The sequence below is a fragment of the Chinchilla lanigera genome, unplaced genomic scaffold (genome assembly GCF_000276665.1).
Source record: "Chinchilla lanigera isolate Chin_1 unplaced genomic scaffold, ChiLan1.0 scaffold00083, whole genome shotgun sequence".
NCBI classification, from domain to species: domain Eukaryota; kingdom Metazoa; phylum Chordata; class Mammalia; order Rodentia; family Chinchillidae; genus Chinchilla; species Chinchilla lanigera.
The window spans coordinates 3,865,071-3,887,519 of NW_004955484.1; the positions used below are offsets into that span (position 1 = coordinate 3,865,071).

The window sequence follows — 22,449 nt, forward strand, 5'->3', positions numbered from 1 at the left end:
GCACAGCAATGACAAGGCCAAAATTGTTCTCTTAATCTGCACAGAAGGCACCTTAGTTCTGTAGAAAGCATGTTGACTTTGGGTGATCCTGAAGACTTGAAATCAAGTTCAAGTTTTTCTTAGGTATAAAGTTATTAAACGTCTCTGGGCCTCAGTATGCTCATCTCAGAAATGAAAGCAGTTGAAGAAATGTACTCTACTAGCCTTTTATATATTAATACCAATGACTTGAGTCTTTTCTTGCTAGGTAATCTACAGAAAGCTTGTCCCACCTCCCTACACCGTCCTTGACAATCAAGAAAGCCCTATCGTCTGCTATTCCTTACGCTAAGCTTGGAATAAAGAATGAAGAAAAAAAACTATGCCAAGGAAGGTTTCCACTGCTTCTATCTAAAGCCATGTTAAAATGTTTGCTTCTTTTACAACTACATTTTGCTGTTTTCTAATTATACTAGTACATATTCATAGTTAGTTGTAATAACCATGCAGGTTTAAGTTTGCATAGATATATTTAGATAGATATTATTTAGCAGTTACAACTTGCAAAGCATATCATACTCAATTACTATATTATATATTGGCACTACTTTTATTGGCCTTTTGAAGAAAAAAATAAATTCTTTATGGTTTTAGAAAGTACATGACAATAAGATACATAAATGACTGTAAAGCTGTCCTGTCAGGTACTAATATTATAATTGTGTGTATATGTAATAAAAATACATCATCACGCCTTTGGAGGAAAAAGGCTACTTGCAAACTCCTGACTCTTAACCTGAAATAACTCCTCTTCAGTAAGAGACATAATACAGTGTGCTTAAAAAAATGCTGAATAAGTGTATCAGCTTTATTTCCTGATTATGCCAGTGGTTAATGTCACCTCTAAGGTGACAGTAACATCATCAGGCACTGAAGAAAAAATTGCTGCAATCCTGTTTCTACTAGTCATTCAGTAATCAAATTAACCCACTTGCGTGAAGACAACCTTAAGGGTCCCCCACTCCTAGCGTGGAGGGTTGTGGGCAGTAAAAATATTCAGTAAAAATACTGTTTTTTAAAAAGCCCATTCTTAATACTAATATCTCCATAAAATCTAGGGTTGTGTAAAGTTATTCATGCACAGTTGAAATTAAGAAATTAACTATTTGTTTTTCTGAGTCAGATAATGTTTCCATGTCTCTGTTTTATTAAAAGGATAGAACGAGTGTTCTAGTTATTCTAGGTTTTGTTGTTGTTGTCATGTTGTTTTGTTGTCATTACCATCTTGATTAATTGCATTCTTAATCTCTTCCAGAGGTGTCCTGTGTAAATCAATATGTTTTCACATGATCAAGGAATAATTTTAGAATTTTTTGTTTGGTTAGGTTTTGAGAGCAAGTGGCTCAGGCACTCATAGAGAAATAGAAGTCACAACTTGGGAGAAGACTTTAGTGATAGTCAAATTTCATTTTATTAATGAAATATTGAAGTCCTAAGAGCAGTAGGGCATGAATTTATAGAAGGCATCATGTTATTTCAATTCTTTGAGTTCTGGTATAAAATTAAAAGGTAACTAAATCATTTCTGGGGTAAAATCAGTTTCTTAAACAAATCTGATTTCATTACACATGGGCCCAACAGCGAGGAAGATGGAAAAGGGAAGGAGGGAATTGTGATTCAGGAAAACACTAATGTATGAAATATTAGGTGCTGGTGACCCCTGGTACCCTAAGTGGAGAGCCAGTGATCATGGCTGTCTGGAAAAACTCCATGATTAATCGTGTTTAGACAGTCATTATTGTTTGTCACTAATGGAAAGTTATAGGTTATGGTCATTGAAAACACACAATAAAGATGAAAGCAAACCACTTTTTAGGGCTCTTAGGGCTTCAGTATTTCATTTATAAAATGAAATTTGACTATCACTAAAGTCTTCTCTCAAGTTTTGACTTCTATTTCTCTATGAGTACTCTAAGCTACTTGGCCTCAAAACCTAACCAAGTAAAAATTTTAAAAAATTATTCCTTGATCATGTGAAAACTTATTGATTTGCACAGGATACCTATATACTATAGTGGTCATGTTAAATGTATTAAAAATGCACTGAAAATATTAGAGAAGGATGAGATAGAGATAAATAATATTTTAAAGGTAATTTACTTAATGTATTTACCAACAATTAATTATTTTAATAAGAGGAATGACTATTGTTTTTGCATTTTCCTAGTATAAAACCTTGTGATATAGTGAACCAAAAATAATTCTAAGGTTACATTTTCCCAGTACTACTTAGTTTCAGGGACTGATACAAATAAAAATGATACTTCACAAAGATGTGAATATTATAAGAAAAAAATGTAATGCTGACTGAATTTATTAATGCTCATATAATTTTTCACTTTCATCCACTATCAACATTAATAACACAAAAGTTCTCATTGAAATTCAACTAATAATTTTCTCATGGTGGTATCAATTAATAGTCAGAAACTTCAAACCCAAATTATCAGTAAATTCATTTGACATAAAAGGACTGAATACCACAATTAAATGATAAAGATTTTCAGACTGGATTTTTTTAAAAAAACCCACCTAGTGATACTTCCAAATGTCAAATTTTAACTATGAAGACATAGAAAAGTTGAAAGTAAAAAGATGAGCAGAATATACTCTGTCCACACTAATCAAAAGAAAGCTTCTATCCTCTTTAAATGTCAGATCAAGTAGACTTCAATGTCAGAAATCTTACTAAACAGTAAGAGACATTCCAGAAAGATAAAATGGTTAACTCAAGAAGAAATTATATTAATCCTAAATGCTTCATAAGTACATAGTCTCAAAATATATACAATGAAAACTGATGACACAAAAAGGAGAAATACCAAATCCTTAATTATAATTGATTTTAATATATCTTCCAACAACTGACAAACCAAGGAGACAAAAAATTCACAGAGATATACATTAAATGACATGATTTTTAAAATAAACTTGACCTAATTGATAGCTATGGAACTTGTACCTTGTTGGACGCACAGGAACATTTACTGAAATAGAACATAGCCTGGGTCATAATGTAAGTCTCCACTAAATTCAAGGTCTGATAGCCTACTGAATTTGCTCATTGTCACTAGTACAATTAAACCAGAAACCAATAACAAAAAGATAACTACAACATTCCCAAGTGTTTGAATATTAAATATATTTCTATGTAGCCCATAGGTCAAAGAAAATATAAACATAAAAATTCTAAAATGCTTTCAATTAAGTGTTAAGGAAAATGAAACATGTAAAAATGTATGAGCTGAATCTCAAATCATTTCTAGAGGGAAACTTGTATCTTAAATGTATAGATTATAGTAGAAAAAAATGTTAAAAAATCAAAGCTCAAATCATCTCTCTTAAGATTTAGAAAAAGTACTAGAAATAAAACCTGAGGAGAGTAAAAGGAATCAAGTAATAAAGAGTAAAATCAATAAAACTGAAAAGAAATGAAAAATGATAAAGAAAAGCAACTAAAAGTTAGTTCTCTGAATAAACTAATAAAGCTGACAAAGCCCAAATAATACAGATCAAGGAAAATCAAACTGTGACAGAGCCAAAGACAAAAATCAGATGATCATTTCAATAAATGCAGAAAAACCTTTTGATAAAGTCCAACACTCATTCATGATAAAAATCCTGCAGAAAATAGAAATAGATGGTCTTTACCTCAATCTGATAAATCCATCTATGACAAACCAACAGCCATATCATCTAAATGGACAATAACTGAAAGCTTTCACTTTAAAATCAGGAACAAGACAAGGATGACCACTGTCACCACTCCTATCCAATATAGTTCTGGAAACATTAGCCAGAGCAGTTAGACAAAAGAGAGAAAGAGGAGGAATAAGACTAGGAAAGGAAGAAGTGAAATTATCATTATTTGCAGATGACATGATACTCCACATAGAACACCCCAAAAACTCCACCAAAAGATTTCTAGATTTAATAACCAATTTCAGTAGTGCAGCTGGATACAAAGTCAACACTCACAAATCAATAGCATTCCTACACACAAACAACAAACTCAGAGAGAAATTAGGGAAACCACACCCTTCACAATCACATCCAAAAAATGAAATACTGAGGCATCAATTTAGCAAAAGAAGGAAAAGACCTATACAGTGAAAATTACAGTACTCTGAAAAAAGAGATCGAGGAGGATTTCAGAAAATGGAAAGATATTCCTTGCTCATAGATAGGAAGAACCAACACTGTGAAAATGGCCATATTCCCAAAACTGTTACACAGATTCAATGCAATCCTGATTAAATGCCATTACTATACCTCACAGATCTAGAGAAAACATTCCTAAAATTCATCTGGAACCAGAAGAAACCTAGAATAGCAAAAGCAATCCTGGGCAACAAAGGAAAGCCAGGAGGCATCACAATCCCTGACTTGAAGTTATACTACAGCGATTGGCACCCCGTGCCCCATGGTTATTGTGGATCACGAGTTAGTCCCAGTCATCATCAGCCAGGTAAATAAAATCTGAAAGGTATAATAGATATTGTGAAAGAAACTGATCAAAAGAAAAGAACAACTGGGGCAAGGGAAAAGAGAAAAAGAAAAGAGGGAAAAGAAAATATATATATATACACAGGATAGCTAAGAGAGTTGTACTACTGACTTCTATTGCTTTATTGAAAGGAACAGTTAATGTTTCATTGTTTGATCAATCTTACATGCCTATATTTGTTTAACTGAGTAATCAATTTGAATATAACAATATGTAATACAACAATCATTGTTAATTTCCTAAAATCTTGTCTGAAATTCTGTATTGCTTCTATTGTTTGGGTGTTGTTTTGTTTATGTCTGTTTGTTTTTTAATGCATTTTCATTCTTTTATCTTTAAAATAAAAAAGAAATTATACTACAAAGCTACTGTGATAAAATCAGCATGGTCCTGGCAAAAAAACCCAAAAAACAAAAAAACAGACCTGAGGATCAATGAGGCAGATTAGAAGATGCAGACAAAACCTATCCAAGATTTGGAAGTTTAAGTGTTTTAGAAAGCTACAGAGTGAAAGGAATTTTCTTAATCTGATAGAGTATCCACTGAATATCTATTACAAACAACAACCTGAATTGACTTTAATCAGTGTTACATAAAAAAAGTCAGTGAGAATGGGGAAGAGTCAATAACCTCATTGGTGGGGAAAAAAAGATGCACAGTCCCACCTCATACCTATACAAGATTAAATCAAATATGAGCCATTAACCTAAATATAGAAGCTAAAATTATCACCCTTACAGAAGTAAATGTAGGAGAATATACAAAGGAAAAGGAGGCAAAAGGCATTAATTTGGAAGAAAAATAATTGATAACATGGATTTCATCAAAATTAAAAATTACTACTGAAGACATATTAATTAAAAAGTGAGCTATAGGCTGGGAGAAAAGATTGATAATGCATAATGTAATATATTAATATATATCAGACAATTAGTATTTAGAATATCCAGTTGTAAAGGGCACTTACAAATTAAAAATAAAAGGAGAAAAAAACGAGCAAAAGACTTAGACACTTAAGATACAGGATTGGCCAGTAAGCACATGAAAAGGTGTTGGACATCATTAGTCATTAGAGACATAAAAGTTAAAGCAGTTCTGTTAGTGTTCCTATTGCTGGACAACATTCCTCAACACTGGGAACTTAAAGGAGAGCTTCGCTTGGCTCACAGTTTCAAAGGATTTAGTCCATAGTTGCTAGCTAGAAAGAGAAGCATCATGGTGGAAGGAGTCTGAGCAAAGCTGCTTAGTTCATGGAGGCAGGGAATCAGATCCCAGGAAAAGAATGTTAGAATTCTACCCTCCAAGGGCAGTCCCCAGTGACACACCTCCACCTAGGCCCCACCTCCTAACAGCACACTCAGCCTTGAACATCAGTGGATTAATCCACTAATCAGTACAGCCTTTCCATGTTCCAGATCCAAATCATCTCTCTGAGAGTCTCTTGACTCTCGGGTTAAGTTGACAATGCAGATTAACTGGCACACTACCATTACAGGTCACTTAATACCCCTTGTATGTCTAAAATTAACAATATAACAATGTATGCTGGCAAAAATTTGAAGCAACTGGAACTCTCACAATTTGTGGATGAGAGAGTAAAATAACATAAGCACCTTGGGAAACTGACATTCCGGAAGTGTTATGAGTTGTACTTTTATTTGCTTATATGTGTCATGAGTTTCCTCTTTTGTGGAAGCTAGTCCAAATTAGGTTTCCCTTACCGGCAGTGAACTGCAGGTAATGCTAATGGTAAGACACACAGACTTGGCCACTGGTTGCTTATGTGTTGTTAAGTTGGGCGGTGTGGAGCCAGCACCACTCAGTTATAGGTCATAGGCAGGGGCTTGAATTGTCCTGATCAGATGTGCATCCATCCACAAAGCCAGAAACTTTGGACTGTGACCTCGATATCACTTTCTTAATGCTCTTTCCTTGGCTGTGTACTTTCTGTTTTCTCCCTACAGTGCACTTCTGCAGACACTCTGAGTCCACTTACCTATCAACAGGAATGGATAATATGAGAAGGAAATGAAGAAAAATCATGAAATAATAAATGGAAATAAGCAACCCAGTCACTGACTCCAGTGGAGGAGCTCCACATTCATCAGTAGTACTTCCAGCTCAGCCAAAGCCCAAGCTACAGCCAGTTTCAGACCCAGGCCAGAGTGCTCCAGGGTGCTCCAGGCTGCTCTAGTCTTGAAGACAAAGGCAGAAGTAGTTGGATGCAGCTTGATACTGTTCAGCTTTCTCTGAGGACCCAGCCCTTACCCCAGGGACCAAGTTGGACTCCGACTTGGCACAGGGCAGGGTCTGCTTGATCTTGTACTGCCTGCCTCCCCACACAGGCTGTGAGCTTTGAGTGAAAACTGGCCAGGTGGATACTACTGTTCCTCCCTCAAGTGTGTCTTCATTTGGGGTTTCCCGATACTCACAGGGCTGGACCCCTGGTCTGATAGTGGAAGGTAGGTGTCAGGGGCACCACCTTCCCCACAAGTGAAAAAACCTGGGACTACCTTGGGAGATCCTGCTGCCTCTGGGAACTGTGGAGGAACTGAAACCAAGAAGGGGCTGGAACTGCCTGAGAGCACCCAGTTATGGCAGGGCTCTTTCCCCAGGCCTCCTACACTCAACGTTGTGTCTTGCCACATACAGTTCTTGAACCTCTGGTACCTTCTTCCCTGAGGAAGACAGAGCCCCCTACTTTCCTGCAAGGAGTGGGGAAGAGGGAAGCCATGTGAGGTCGGGTCTCCTTTGGGGCAGAGACAAGACAGCTATACAGAGTCTTGGGTCTGAGTTTCCTTGCTGGAGAAATAGGCTAATGCACGGGGTTGAGAGCAAACTGTACGGGGATGGGCCAACTCATGGGTGAGATGAAGAGTGCGGGAAACCCAGAACCTAGGGTGTCAGTGGGACCATGGCATCACATCCAGGATGTGTTCTCTTATGACTGCAGCATGGGATAGGGCCTGATGCTATACTGGGATTTATATCCCGACTCCTCCAGTTATCTAACTTTGTGATCTTTGGTATGGTACTTGCCTTTCTTGAGTGTCGGTGGAGTAATGGCTCACATTTGTAGGGACCGTTTCTGTGACACTGGTGCTGTGCTAAATCATTGATATGCAGTGCCTTGTTAAGCCTCATAAGAATCCAGTGAAGCATTGTATTTTTGCTGTTATATTTATTTCATTAGAACAGCAGACCAAGGCTGAGAGGGATTAAGTGTCCAGGAACAGTGGGTGAGAGCTATCCACTGAAGCCAGGCCAGGGCCTTCCAGGTAAACACTGGCTCTCAGATAGGGCAGTCCAGGCATGGACATTTAGCAACTTGGGCTTGGAAGGTCAAAGTCGTTATATGGACAATTCCAAGGCCTTATCTACCCCTATTACCTCCCTGGAACATCTCCATATGGGTTGACCTGCCCAAGGCAAGTCTGGGATGGTCATGTGGGGATGTCTACCCTGTAAGGCCATACGGAAATGATAAAATAGTAATTTGAAACCGCATAATGCACATGCAGTCTACATGACCGTAAATTAAATATTTGCCAAAGTAGTGTGTAATTTCCATGATTATATAGGGGTGTGGGCCTGAAGAAAATGCCAGTGGTGATAGATTCAGTCCTATATTCATGAAAGATATTTGCATGTTCTAAGGATTAAAGTTTCTAGATCTCAAATAGACTAGTGGGTATATATAAGAACATTCTGAACTAGGATTACATTTATAAAATGCTAGCCAAATGCAGCTGTAAGTCAAATGGAAAATCCATCGGATATTCATTACCTTCAAGTTTTCATTTACATATAAATAACTTCAATTCACCAATGTGACTTCTGGGTATTGGTTCCTTCCTGAGCCCTGAATTCTTAATCAGCTAGGTGGGACTTATATCTGGCACACCATTTCCAGTGAAGGCATTCATTCTTCGGTTCTTTACCTTGCAGACTTAGTTTGCAGTAGGCAAAATACCATTTCCTATTTGGCCCCATCATATGCTCTACTTGATCTTTCCTAATATATAGAATTTTAAGCAAAGAATTATGCGTACCTGTGTCATAACACACTATAAGTCTTTCACTGTGATCACCCACGCTCTGTGGTTCAAAATCAACTTCCAGTTGCATGGATTCTCCCACATTAAGAGTTCCATCAGTTGGTTCCACAGAGAAAGGCCTACAACACATATGGAGAGACATCATCAGAGAACATTTCTAGCTACTGTGAGAGGAGGAAGAGAGGAGACTTGAGCTCCAGTTCTGCAGATATACTTTTTTCCCTAATGCAAAAGAACTTAGTTTTAATTTTAAAATAATAGATTAGCAAGTTTAAAAGAGACTTAAATGATGTAATAATATTCTTATTTGTGACCTCTTTTGCCTAACATTTGTTGAGTGTTCTTGCTGGGTTCAAGCACCGGGTTAGGGTGATCACAAATGAGTACAATGCAGCCCGTGTTCTCAAGATACTGAGATTCTAGTAAGAGACAGACTTAAAACACACACACATATATTGTTATTTGCAAAAGAACGGTGCCTTCCAGGGGTAAAAATCAAATTTTGTGAGAGGTCAGAAAAGAGAGGGCATGATAGTAGACAAAGATATCAGAGTCTCAAAAGGAAAGCAATGGCACAGTGATATTAGGAAATTCCAGAACAGTTTAACAAAGATTCATTTAAAGAGGATAGGAAGAGTGTAGGGAACTATAGAAATGGTTCAAAAGCCAGGGTAGGGCCCATAGAACTGTTACCATCTATAGGCCACGCATAGGGAGGAGTGGTTTTGAAGCCCACAGGAGAGTTCTAAGAGAAGCCTGCCTTATAGGAGAAAGGAGCTTTGATCCAAAGAGATGGCCAGTCCACGTGGTCTCACAGAGAAGACAGTGAGGTAAAGAATATTCTGATCTCATATCTTCCTCCGTCCAATTGTTTCGTGGGACCTGAGCAGAAGCCAGAAGGCACAGGGGACTGTTGACCCAGGCCACAGAGGTCAGCTCCTGGGCAAAAGAATTTGGAAAGGCAAACAGGACAAGTTCTGTGTCTTGAAAATAGAACTTGGGGGTGTAGACATTGTGGGGAGCGAGGGTGGATTTGGGAACAGGAAATAGTTTCATCTAATTGTCCTGGAAGGGAATCTTGCTATTGCAAAGAGAGAAGCTGGATCTGATTAAGAACCACCTTAAATAACTTATGGAGTTCTTCCTTCTAAAGAGGAAATTCAGCCTGTTTAATTATTTTCATGGTCCATTTCACTTCTTTAAATTGCTAGTTTTTCAAAGTAATGTGTTGTACAATGCATCTGGCAGGCTAAGCTGTTTCTGATTATTTACTTATATCAAAACAGTTTTTAGAATCATCCTTCCTTAAATCTTCCCTTAGATAATGAACTCAATTTCAGAAAACCTAAGCTTTTCACTCTGAAGGAGCAGTGCTTACAGCAAGGGTAACATCAGCAATACCTGAGATAATTACCGCAGGACCGTGAACCCTCTGACCTTGGATACTTACTTATCTTCTCTGATGCTCTCCACTTTGATCTCTCCTCCTACTTCTTGATCTTCCCTTCAGTTTTTAGTCTTTTCACCATACCCAGGGTGCCAATCCTCTGGAGATCCCCAGGCATTGCTATAGGAGCTCCCTAAAGTGGTGGCTACTAAATTAGCTTAGCCTATGGAGCCAACTGAAAGAGTTCAGAACCCAATTATGCCATGACTTTGGACAAATACCTAAACTGAAAATTTCAATCTCATCATCCCTAAAATGAGTGTATTGACATCACCTGCTGTATAGGGTTACAGTGCCGACTAAAGGGGTTGATACAGGTGGAGTGCTAAGAATAATGCCTTATACATGGGAGTGCCAGTGTTTATATTATTATTTTTGTGATTGCTATTTTCTTCTCCTTCACTGCAGCCCCAAGATGCTGAAAGATCAACCTAAGGATGAGTTTGGAGGTTTAGATAAATTTGTGCTTTGTCATTCTCCCCTCCATCCTTTACATAGCTCTGGAGAATCTGTGAAACACACACACACACACACACACACACACACACACACACAAACATCACAACACATCAGTCTCTTGCTCAAACACCATCAGCAGTCCTCATAATCTACCCAATAGTGTTGAACTCCTAAGTATTCAAGGTCCCACACAATCTGCTTCCAACCAGGTTTTGCATTCTGAGTACACACATACATCTGTTCAAATTAGCACACACACCTGCCACATGCCCAGTCAACTGGGGTGGGATGAGTGGGAGGCTTTGGTCTCTTCAGCCACAAGCTCTCCCAGCACGGCACCTGCTCTGCCTTCCAACCAGATTGTGTTCTCCACATCAACAATCCAGAACTGCCAGGGTCGTTACCAGAACACCCACCACTTCCCACGTGCCATACTTCTTCCGAAGTCACAGATCAGAGCCCAGACTCAGTCACCTCTTAAATAGAATCTTGTATATATAAAGCTCCCAGTATGGTATGCACAATAGAGTGCCTGCTCATGAAATTTGTCTTTTTCTTTTTTCCTCTCTGGAGTTTCTAACTACTGAGAGGCATGCATGAAAACTCTCTCTAGTAGAAAAAACACAGAGCAAAATAAAAAGAAAGGCAAGCTGGTTGTGATGGTGCACACCTGGAATATCAGCATTCTGAGAGACGGAGGCAGGAGGACCACAAGTTCAAATCCAGCCTGGATTACATAGCCATTTAACAAGACTCTATCTGAAAAGAAAAGGTTATAAAAAAGGGCTGGGGATGTGGTTCAGTGCAAAGACCCTGGGTTCAGTCTCCAGTACAATAAAAAATAAAAATAAAAAGGAGAGAAGAAAAGAAAAGAAAAACACAGAGCCTCCCAGGGGAAGAAGACACAACTCATTGTGAGCATATACTTTATTCTAGGGGGTACTGTACTTTATGTATGTCAATCTAATCTTGAGAAGGTAGATATTGTTATTTGTACCATAGATGTGAAAAAACAGATTCCCTCAAGGGCAGGCAACTTGCCTAAAGTTGCCCAACTATGTAGCGGGAGAGCTGCAGGATGCCAGTATTCTAGCTTCCATTCCTTCTGCCTACCCTAGTGCTCCCCTGGATGTGGAAGCCACAGAGGTTCTCACCATCACACACGTGATTCTTTACTCACAAAATCTTTACTCACAACCTCTCAGAAGAGGTTGGTGAACTGAATTACAATAAAATTTGGAGGAAAAATTATGGTATGGGCAATCACCCATCAATTTTTACAACATCAACGTCTTGGCCAAACAGAAAAGTAAACTTTCAGGAGCTCGAGAACCTCTGCCTCACGGGAGATGGTTGAGTCTTCCAGGCTCAAGGTTCTTTCTTTTCTTCTGCCTTAGTGAGAATCTGAAGAGTTGGGAAAAGAGGCCCCGTTTTCTGGCTTTGACAGTAACAGCATAGCAATATCTTCTGGCTTTGCCTCTCCACTTCCTGATATTTTTCTTCCTGCACTGTGCTTTCATTTTCTTTTCAAATATTTCTCAGTAGCAAAAGAACAGTTTTAAAATGAATTGGATATTTTTATGTTGCTGGACCTAAGCTAATTTTCTGCAGAGAAGACGACACTGGTATGGGGAGCTGCAGGAATCCGAATTCCACTGGGTGGTAATGGATACTTTCCCCTTGTGCTAATTTAGGTTTAAATTACACTAACTTCTTCAGACACTAGAAAATCACCTGGGATAGCCATCGCCACTTAGATATGCCTAAGCTTCAATAAATCAGGTGTTAATTGGGTAGAGTGTGTTAAGTTCTGGTGCTTAAACATTGTCTATAATTTGATTTTGTATTTCATTTTACTAAAGGCAGACAGCCTGAACAGGCTAGAAAATACCAAGTATCAGAAAATGCTATTATAAAGAAGTTAAAAGTGTTATTCCTCAAGGGCATAAAGCTGGTTCTGCATATCAAACTGTTTGATTTTGATATCACATTCTCATTAATACCAAATATTTAATTATGAAAGGAGCTTGACTTTGTGAAAAATCATGAACCATGGGAAAGATGGAGTCTTTCTTCTATCGTGAACTGTTCTTAAGAACTAAAACTATCTTGTTCAAATGGTTCATTATTTTTACAGAAGCCTAAATACTAGTCTTTATTATATTAAATATTAATATGATGTTAGTATTTTTTCCTCAGATCATCTTTCTTATTTAATTACCAACTTGGGGTTTTAGAGTTTGAAATTGCTTCTTAATCCTCCTCTTTCACCTTTCAATATTAATCCTACTTTAACAGTCAAAGTCATTTTGGGACCTACTAGAGTTTTAGGTTAAAATTGTAATAAAGCTGAATGGTAATGGTTTATATTCTCTGTACATTTTATAGCCCATTGCAGCTCTTTTTATTACAGTAAAAAACATTATGCCCATTTTATAGTACTTGGAGCATGTTTTTTATTTTAAATTATTTTACAGATTTATAGTTGTAGCTTTGCCTTTGTGATATATTGTTGGTTAGGCATCCTATGAACATTTATTGAGCTTTTATTTATGCTAGATGCATGCTAAATGCTGAGGACATACAAACGAATAGAGACACAATTCTTTTACTTGAGACACATTCAAATGCTGACAACAGATACATAAAGTTTTATTTTTATAATTTATATAAATCTAACCTTTTCATAAACATAACTAGTAATTAAATAATTATTTCAGTGGGAAAAATATGTTCTGTTTTTAAAACAATCTCCTATGTGATGTTGTCTCTAGTTGTATGTTGATCCTAAAAGCAACCGAACCATGAATGGATAGGGGGTTTTTAACTCTAAATTCTCAAACCAGATCCATTGCTTTACCATGTAGACTAACAACATATACACTAAGAACACTTCTGGGAAACAGAATCACTGGTGCAGTTTTTAGAAAGGATACTACTTACTAGGGAATATCCTCAGAGAATCGGCTTCAATATGACACCACCACAAATGCGACCGCATTCTCTCTCACTTGGGGTTCTCAGTCACAAACAACAGAAGCCAACTGACTAATTTGGAAAAAGAATTAATTGGAAGGATTTGAGGCAGCTCACGGATTTGACAACATAGCTGGAAAACATGCCTTTTGTGTAAAGAGCATAAGACTACCATTTCAAGAGGGGTTTAAACAGGAAAACAAAAATATTTGAAAGCAGAGAATTTGAGAGGCTTTGTTACACAAAAGATGAGGCAGATGAGAAACCTAATCTAAGGTAGTGAGACAGCTCTGGAATTGTTCACAGCAGTAAGCCGTTTCCACTCTTGGGCTGAAGGCAAAAGAAGCATTATAGACCCTGGGGACTACAGTAACCTGCAAAAAGGTGGAATCACAGCAAGCCATTCTGACAGCAGCTAGAACCACAGAGGAGATACAGTTGCTGCTGAGGGCTCTGCTAAAGATTGAGAGGGAGGAGGATAAACATTCTGGCTTCTCCCATCTCCCTATTTTCCAGTTTTTTTTCAAACTCAGCTGGAATCCAGCTGGCCCAGCAGTTTAGGAAAGCTAATAGCCCCCACAGGGATACTAGTAGAGGAAGGTGAGAAACAGCTCAGAGGGCAAACAAGCCCAGAACCGGCCCTCGTTTGTTCTAATCCAGGTTTTGGTATTAACTTACTGGGGAAACCTGAATAAGCCATTTCCCATTTCACACCTAACTTCCTTCATGTGTGAAATAGTGATGTTGGGTCAGAGTCTCTAATGTTCTTGGGATTCCTGGCTCATCCTTTCTACACAGCAAGTCCCTGACTTACGAACAAGTTCTATTCTGGGAGAATGGTCACAAGTCAAATTTGTTCATAAGTCTGACAAAGTGAGTCTTACACAACTTTGACACAAATATACAATTTGTATACTGCTTTGTGCTTCCTCGAAGTCCCTTCCCCATCATCACTGCTCTTCCTCTTGCTTCCAGACATCCCGGGCTCTGAGTGGGCATTGTGTACTACTATTGCACATTATCACATGGTACAGTAAGCTCACAGCAGCGCAGCTGTGACAGTGTCTAGCAGACACGTGAGCTACTTCTATGATTTGTCTGCATCTATGAATGTTCTTAATGTAAGGCCCGTTTGTTGGTATCTGTGAAAGCTGCAACTTGAATGTTCCTTAATTGGGGACTTACTGTACTGTATTACATGTAATTTTTAAGATTCAGACAAATAGTCCAAGAAGATCTGCTGCTTGTGCTCATTTTTTCATAGCAGGTTGATACTCTTTTTCATATAAACATATCAATGTAAAAGGAAGGTTTTCCTGCATATTATGGAGGATGGTTTGGGGAGGCCATTTTTTGAATTGAAAAAATGGATTCTTTTAAACCACGGTGAGGGACCTGAATAACTCATCTTCTCCTTTGGTCAACATACATGGACTTACCATGAGATGATAGTGGGGCTACATGCACTTATGAACAATAACAGGAGACTCTGATTACCAAAAGAGTGTTGCTTTTGCCTGTGATAGTCAATTTATTTAAAGTGGTTCAGAAAGTCTTCCCTCTGGGATGTAAAAAAAAAAAAAAACTATAAAGTTCTCTTATTTGAGGAAAAAAAAAAAAAAAAAACCACAGACAAACTACAAAATCACAACTTTTCTTGAACCCCACCAGAGAGCAGAGGCCGCAGGGCAAACACTTGAAGTTTAAAGATAGACAATTCCCTTCCTTCTGAGTGGCTTGGACATTTACCACTGTGTCACCAGTGGCTTTCACCTGTGGCAGATAGAACTTCCCCATAAGCAGAACAGAAGTTTGGAGAAGAAATATTTGAAGAAGGAATGGCTGAGATCTTCCAAAAACAATGAAATATCCAGCAAGTTCAGGGAATCCCAACAGTATTAAAACAAAACAAAACTGAACAAAATCCCAGACAAAAATAAAAACAAAACCCATACCTACACACATCATATTTAAACTGCAAAAAACAAAACATAAGAATAAAGTTATGAAAGCAGCCAAAGAAAAAGATGTAGCTACAATAAATGTGGACGAACAAAAATAAGAATTGCAGCAGATTTCTTATAAGGAAAATGTAAGCCAAAGGACAATTGAATGATATCTTTAAAATATTGGAAAATATATGTATATCTAGTTGTTAACCCAGAATTTTATATTGAAGAGAAAATATCTTCCACAAATAAAGGAAAAATAGTTTTTTCCAAATAGACAAAAATGGAGAAAATTTATAGTAGACTTGTGCTATAAGAAATGTTAAAAACAAATTTTTTTTAGCCAAGAGAAATATGTTATCAGTCAGAAATGTGGTTCTACATGAAGTGGTTCAGAGATAGCGATACTCCTGAGATACTCGGAGGATATGCCTTCAACCTGCAATATGGCAACCCTGCTAACTACAGTATAGCAGACCGGGTAACCTTAAATTCTTCTACTATTAAAAATAGCCAGAAGGACTGGATAAAATAAAACTAATTAAATGTATAGAGCAAAATAAGGAAAACTCACAGGATTCCAAAGCAAAGAGGAAAGAGGAATCACAGCAGTAAGCCACTGAACTAATGCTAGGTCTTATCCTGAGTTCCCAATAAGCAGAAGCCTGGTTTCTTAATAACCATACTGGAGCAGGAAACAGGGCTTTCAAGTGGTCAAGCCAGGTGACTGGTAATAAATCCCACATAAAACTGGGAACTTGAAGAGCTGCCAAAACATTCTTTCACTATCAAAAGGAAAAATGTCTATCTCGGCTTTGTGTGAGAGAAAATAGATTTCTCTAGGAAATTCATAAGTTTGGATTTTGTACCTTATGCAGATTTGCGTTTGACTATATTCCTCCAGTTCAAGAATGCTTCAGCCAAGAAACCATCAACAGATCATTCCATAGTAGTCTAATCTTTTAGAACCATGACAGAAGCAAAAGCTAGTCCTTTCTAAAGAGAGATGTCCTTAAGTAAAAAAAGATTCCAAGAAAAAGCCCTTCTGAAATTCGGCTCACAGCCCAGAACAGTATACATACTACTTCTGAAAAAGTCATGAAAAAGAACTTGATCCCTTCCCCTGTGTCTTCTCAAGCTAGTCAAGGTTGTTAAGGGCCCATTAAGCAGCCCCTGTTCTCATGTCCCGTCTTGTAGAGGTCATCAAAAGCAAGAATTTTCTCAGCATTTTATATATTGTCCCATGGTGTCTACACTGCAGTTACTCCATGAATATTCAGGTTAAAATCCAACTCCATTACGTACTATCCCTGTGCTCTTGATAGACCCTCCTTACGCCACAGTTTTCTCATCTTTAAATCAGGCAATAGGAGGTTGAGTCCCTCTCACATCTCATCATCCTGAAATTTTCTTCTAATTCCTTGTGCTATTTTTAAGATCCCTGTAATTACATTGGGCCCCTCCAGAGAATCCAGGATAACCTTCCCGTTTTTAAGGCCAGTTGAATTGCAGCCCTACTTGCACCTATAATATTAACCTCCTTTGCCATGTAACATTATATAGTCGGAGGTTCTGGGGATGAGGACATGGGCCTATTCGAGGAGTTATTCTGTCATCCACTCTGGCATTAGCTCATTTGAAGAAAAAATACAAAAGAGCCAAAACTTACTATATAGCATTTGCTATATATCAGAAGTTTATGTTTACTGATTTTTATTTTCCTCATACCAATCCTGTGAAGTGGCTGCCATACTTTCCCCCAATTTTCAGATGAGAAACTGAGGGTCATGAGCCAGGAATGTGGATGGCCTCAGAAGCTGGATTTTTTTTCTTTTGGTACCAGGAATCGAACGCAGCACCTTGCACTTGCCAAGCAGATGCTTGTGCCACCATCCCCATCCTGGCCTCAGAAGCTGGGAAAAGCAAAGAAATCCATTCTCCCCACAAGCTTTCCAAAGAGTCACAGCCCTGCTGACACGTATGACCTGTTGAAATGTAGGTAGTACTTTTTAGCTCAGTGAGACTTCAGACCTCCGGCAATGTCAGTTAATAATCTTGTGTTAAGCCACTAAATTTGTAATTTGGTGCAATAGCAAACTAATTCAACCAGTTATAAAAATTCTTGGTCAAAACAAATAATTGTTTATAAATTCACATGGTGTATTAGAAGGACATTTATCAAGCACTTTAAAAAACAAACAGGGAGCTTTAGTAAGAAACGGGTATGAGATCTTAAACCTTGATTTTTAGTTTCCTCTTAGGATGAAGAGGAAATCTAATCTAATGCCAGTGAAGTCTCCCGGCTTTGTAGCTGAGGACTGTAACAAACAATTCCACCCTGATGCTATTCTAGCAAAGTGTTTGTGTTGAGCAGCTTTAGCTGTAACCAATCAAAAACAAGAACCAAAGGCACACATACCTACGAGTTTCGATGTGAAACACAGCATCTTTGTTGCCAATGTTTCGTATCAACAGAATCTTTTGAGTGCTGTATTTGACAGGGCAAGTGGAAAAATTTAGCTGGTCAGGAAAATCCAGGATGGCTCGTGCACCTATAGCTTTGATGGGTATGATAAACTTTTCTCTTTCAGTAACGCAGGTCAATACATGGGCATAATCCTACGAGGGAAGGATACAATCATTAGTTGTGGAAAAACCAACACAATCAAACTAACTCTGCAAGAAAGACAGCGGTTATGCCAGGCATTCTTGCAAAAATATTTAGTATATATCTTAGTTACTTTTCTCTTGCTGCTGAGACAAAATACCCAATGCCCAAAATGAAGGAAGGAAAGGTTTATTTAGCTTACAGTTTGTGGAGGTTTTAGTCCATACTTGGCTGGCTCTGAGGCAGAGTGGCACATGGCAAAGAGCAACAGTTCATGGTGGCAGAAAACAGCAAAAACAACAACAGCAAAAGGGAAGAACAGCAGCAAGCAGCCTCTTTTCCTTCCTTACACTGTAAACTAGCCACAGGGGGCATGTGGCTGTCACATAATCTCCATGCCCTCCTCCTGCACAGGCTCAGGATGAATGCAAAGTAAAGACCCTGGCTCCCTGCTGAGTCACTTAGCAAACCTCTAGACTCCCCAAGTTGACATGATGTATCAACCATAACAGTATATTCCTGTGAAAACTTCTCAAGACATATGAATTGTTAATGAGATCCTCTCTTCTGAGAGAAAGAGCACAGTTCAAGTGTTAAAACTTAGAAGCTAGGAGAGCTCAGGCTTCACACATTTCCCAGATACCTGGGAAGGGAAATGGTGATAGTCAAGAGACATTTTTCTTTAGATCAAAGGAGGTCCACACCAATTCCTTCATGGCCACCTTCTAAACCCTACTTACCAATCCAGCCCATGTGTTTGTTGCATGGATGATTGTAATGGTCTCTTTGTGTAAGCCTGCAGTTCCTCCATCAGGAGTGGAGTCTCTGTCTCCACCCTTTGCTTTGAGCAAGAGAAAGTGGCAGAAGCTAGTTATGCTAGTTTTGCTAGTTATAAGCTAGCTAGTTATGCTAGTTTTAAGCTGAGTCCTGAAGAAGTTTTGGCATTTCCAGTCTTGCTCTTGGAACCCCACCATTGCCATGTGAAGAAGCCTGGGTGGCCCACTGTAAGATGACACACCAGATGTCCCAGCCAGTACATGTCAGTCTAGCCTCAGCTAGCTCATGTCCTAATATGTGAGGGTGCCCAGCCAAGATGAGCAGAGCCATTGCCTCAACACCAGAGCAGGACCAGTCAAGGCCAGAGGAAACCACCCCATTGACCCATAGTCTTATGAGCAATCATAAATGCTTATTATTTAGCTACTAAGTTTTGGGGTGTTCTATTGTTATGCAGCAGTAGCTAACTGATACATAGTCTCATCTGAAACTCTTCTCTTGTACAAGGCATTACTAACCATTTCAAATAAAAATGCTTAGGCCTTTGACATCTATCTTTTCCATTCTTGACTCTAAATGCAACAGAAATGCTGAATTAAGTTGCTCTTTATGTCTTCTCATTAGATAGAAGTAGAATGCTCACCAGCAACATGGCAAAGCAAAAGTTAAAAGTGAATCCTTAGCAATAAGCAAGAACTGTAAGAGGAAAATGCTAATAGTCACCTCAAGAATTGGCCAGAAGGGGCTGGTGATTTAGGTCAGCGGCACAGCGCCTGCCTGGCAAGCGCAAGGTTGTGAGTTTGATTCCTGGTACTGGGAAAACAAACAAACAAACAACAAAAAAAAATAGAATTGGCCAGAAGCTCAGAAGTCACCACAAAAGGAAGATATTCTCTAACCTGAGTTTATTATTCTTCATTTTCAGTTCTCTCTTCAGGTTGGTGTGTTTTAGCTGCAAGGTAATCTTAATAAATGGAGTGTCATTTTGAACTTAAATCTCCTTTCAGTAATCATGTTTTAAATAGTATTCAGTGGTGGAGGGTTTTCTGTTTTGTTTTGTTTTTATTTTGAGTACTGGGTTTTGGTACCAGGGTTAAAGTCCACAACCTAGGGCTTCCTGCATGCTAGACAAGTGTTCTATCACTGAGCTCTCTTTCTAGCCTAGAGGATTTTGTTTTAGAAACCCTTCGGAGGGCTGGGGATATAGCTCAGTGGCATAAGCACTTGCCGGGCAAGCCTGAGGTCACGAGTTCATTTCCCAGTATCTAAATAAATAAATAAATAAATAAAACACATACAGAAAAAACATTAAAATAAATAAAAACCCTTTGGCCTTTGAGCATAGGGTAGGAATGGGAACATTTGATGTACAGATTTAACATATGGACCTGCCATGCACTCAGTTTAGGAAACCACAGAACAGTAGGAAGCAGTAGTATTCCCAATTAGTTTATTCTTCCAGTGCTCTGGAGTACAACTGGTCAGGAAACAGACCTGTCATAATCCTTTTCCCTCTACATGAGAATGGAAAAGTCAATGAACAAGTAAGGGACATACAATATGCAATGCACTATATAAATAAATGTAAAGATGAAATAGCCAGCGGACTCTGAAACATGGCCTTTACACCTGCAGTTCACTCTGCAGTCCCCACACTCACCATGCATTACCCAGCTACCCAGAGAGCACCTCAAAAATCTAAACATATTATACCCCAATCCAAAGTCCCTAATTAATGGCACTGCCTGAAATTGTACATAAAGATGTCCAGGCTGTGGGTTGGAAGGGGCGCTGAAATCCAGTCCACTCTTCTGTTCCCAACTGTATAAAGCCAGTGGAGGATCCTCTTTCTAGTACCCACAAAGCTCCACAAAGCTGAGGTCCTAGTCCCGGCAGTCTCTCCATCTGAATCCCACCCAGGCCTTGGTACTGTCATCTCCCTCCTTCCAGTGGCCTGGATTTAAAGTCCTAGAGTAAGGCATCCTGAATCGCTCTGTTTCCTAGTATAATCCTGTTGAATCTACCTTCAAAAGATAGCCAGGCTTCAATCACTTCTTCCTACATTCCCACCCGCCGTCCTGGACATAGGCACTGGAATCTTTTCTCAGATAATGGGACTTTTCAACAGTGCCTGCTCCCTCCAAAACCACTTTCCATCCAAGAGCCAGAGGGATCCAGCTAAGATCCGGTCACCCCAGGTTGCACCTGTGCCCAAAGTCTCCTGGCTGAGAGCTGAAATACAAGAGCCCCTGCCTGCCCCCTGTCCTTTCTCTGGCCGCATCTCTGCCTTTCCTCCTTATTTGCCTCTGTGGGTATAATCTCCCTGAGGAGGTGACATTTCAGCAGAGATCCCAGGGAGTGAGAGGTGAAGCCACCAGGATGACCACAGGGGAGCAGAGGAAGGACAGTGGTTCGACACCCAGCTGACAGGTGCTGGTGAGGGTGTCACAGAGCATCTTGGGAGCCGGAGGGAAGACCCAAGGATGGCTGAAAACATTCATGATGCCAAAAGCTAATAAGAATATAACCTGATTTATGTTTCAGAAAAATGCTGGCTGCTCTATGGCAGTGTAACACGAGGAGACGCTAATGGGAAAAGGGAGGTCAGCCAGTTAGGCAGCCACTGCAGGGTCCAGGCAGGAGATGACACCAGCTGGGACTGGTGTGGCAAAGTGCTTTGCTTAGTGTTTGGCGAGTAGCAAACATTCAATAAATGTTAGTTTCCATGCTTAAAATTTTGTATTAAATACAGTGCTTTGTGTACAGCATATAGGAAAAACTCATTGTGTGCTCATTTTTATTAGGATAATAATAATACAGAAATGATTATAATAATAGGACAAGGTAAGTCCAGAAAGTGACAAGGGCTTTGAAAAAAGTAAGGTCTGGTTAAGGTACGGGAAGGGGCTGCTGTAGGTTAGCACCACCAAGGTGGCCTCTCTGAGGAGGTGACCTTTGGATGGGGACCTGACAGGCAGGAGCCAGCCAGGGGAGCTCCAGGAACAGAGCGTTCCTGGCTAGGCGAATTGCCATAAAAACCTAAGGTAGGAGCAAGTAATAAAAATTAACGAGCGGTACTCACGGCATTTATTAGAATTGGGTTGTTGGACTCTTTGCTTTGCAATTGATTCTGGTTTCCAGCTGGCAATGCCAGGCTCAGAGATTATTTTATTGAGACATAAGGAAGTGTACATTACACGAAGATATTTGATCTTAGAAAACACCATAGAATTCAACAACACATCAGTCTATCTGATTACAACAAAAATCCTAAAGAGATAAGCACTACTTTCATTTTTTCTTAGGTGATCAAACACAGCCAGCAAAGGTTTTGTTGGGAAAGCAGCTGGCATGTGTGGAAATTTATTATTAATTGAGGCTTTGAGAGAGGAAAAAGCAAATGGTGCTGCTGAGTCCAGGGTTAGAGAAGATTCTGAAGGGTTTTGTCTTATTTTATTTTATCTCCACATATCCTCCGCTGCTGTGTTGTATAAAGAATTTAAGACAGCTGGAAATGGTTTGAGAGGTTGATTGAAATATTAAGAGGGATATTTTCAAATCTTTCCAAGTTCCTAAATGAGGACAGTTTGAAATTTGATCAGAATTACATACTTTTTCACGGTCACTTT

The 22,449-nt window shown here is 39.0% G+C and overlaps 1 protein-coding gene across 4 annotated transcripts in view; it reads right to left on the reverse strand.

The window, feature by feature from the left end:
- The window catches only part of Hydin (HYDIN, axonemal central pair apparatus protein), a 380,912-nt gene that overhangs the window by 297,175 nt on the left and 61,288 nt on the right, over window positions 1-22,449 (reverse strand). For all 4 annotated transcript variants that reach the window (XM_013503972.1, XM_013503969.1, XM_013503970.1 and 1 more), the window contains exons 6-7: window positions 17,855-18,054; window positions 8,599-8,723 (exon numbers count right to left, since the gene is read on the reverse strand). In XM_013503972.1, the coding sequence (XP_013359426.1) occupies window positions 8,599-8,723; window positions 17,855-18,054 (325 nt within the window). The remainder of the gene's footprint in view (window positions 1-8,598; window positions 8,724-17,854; window positions 18,055-22,449) is intronic.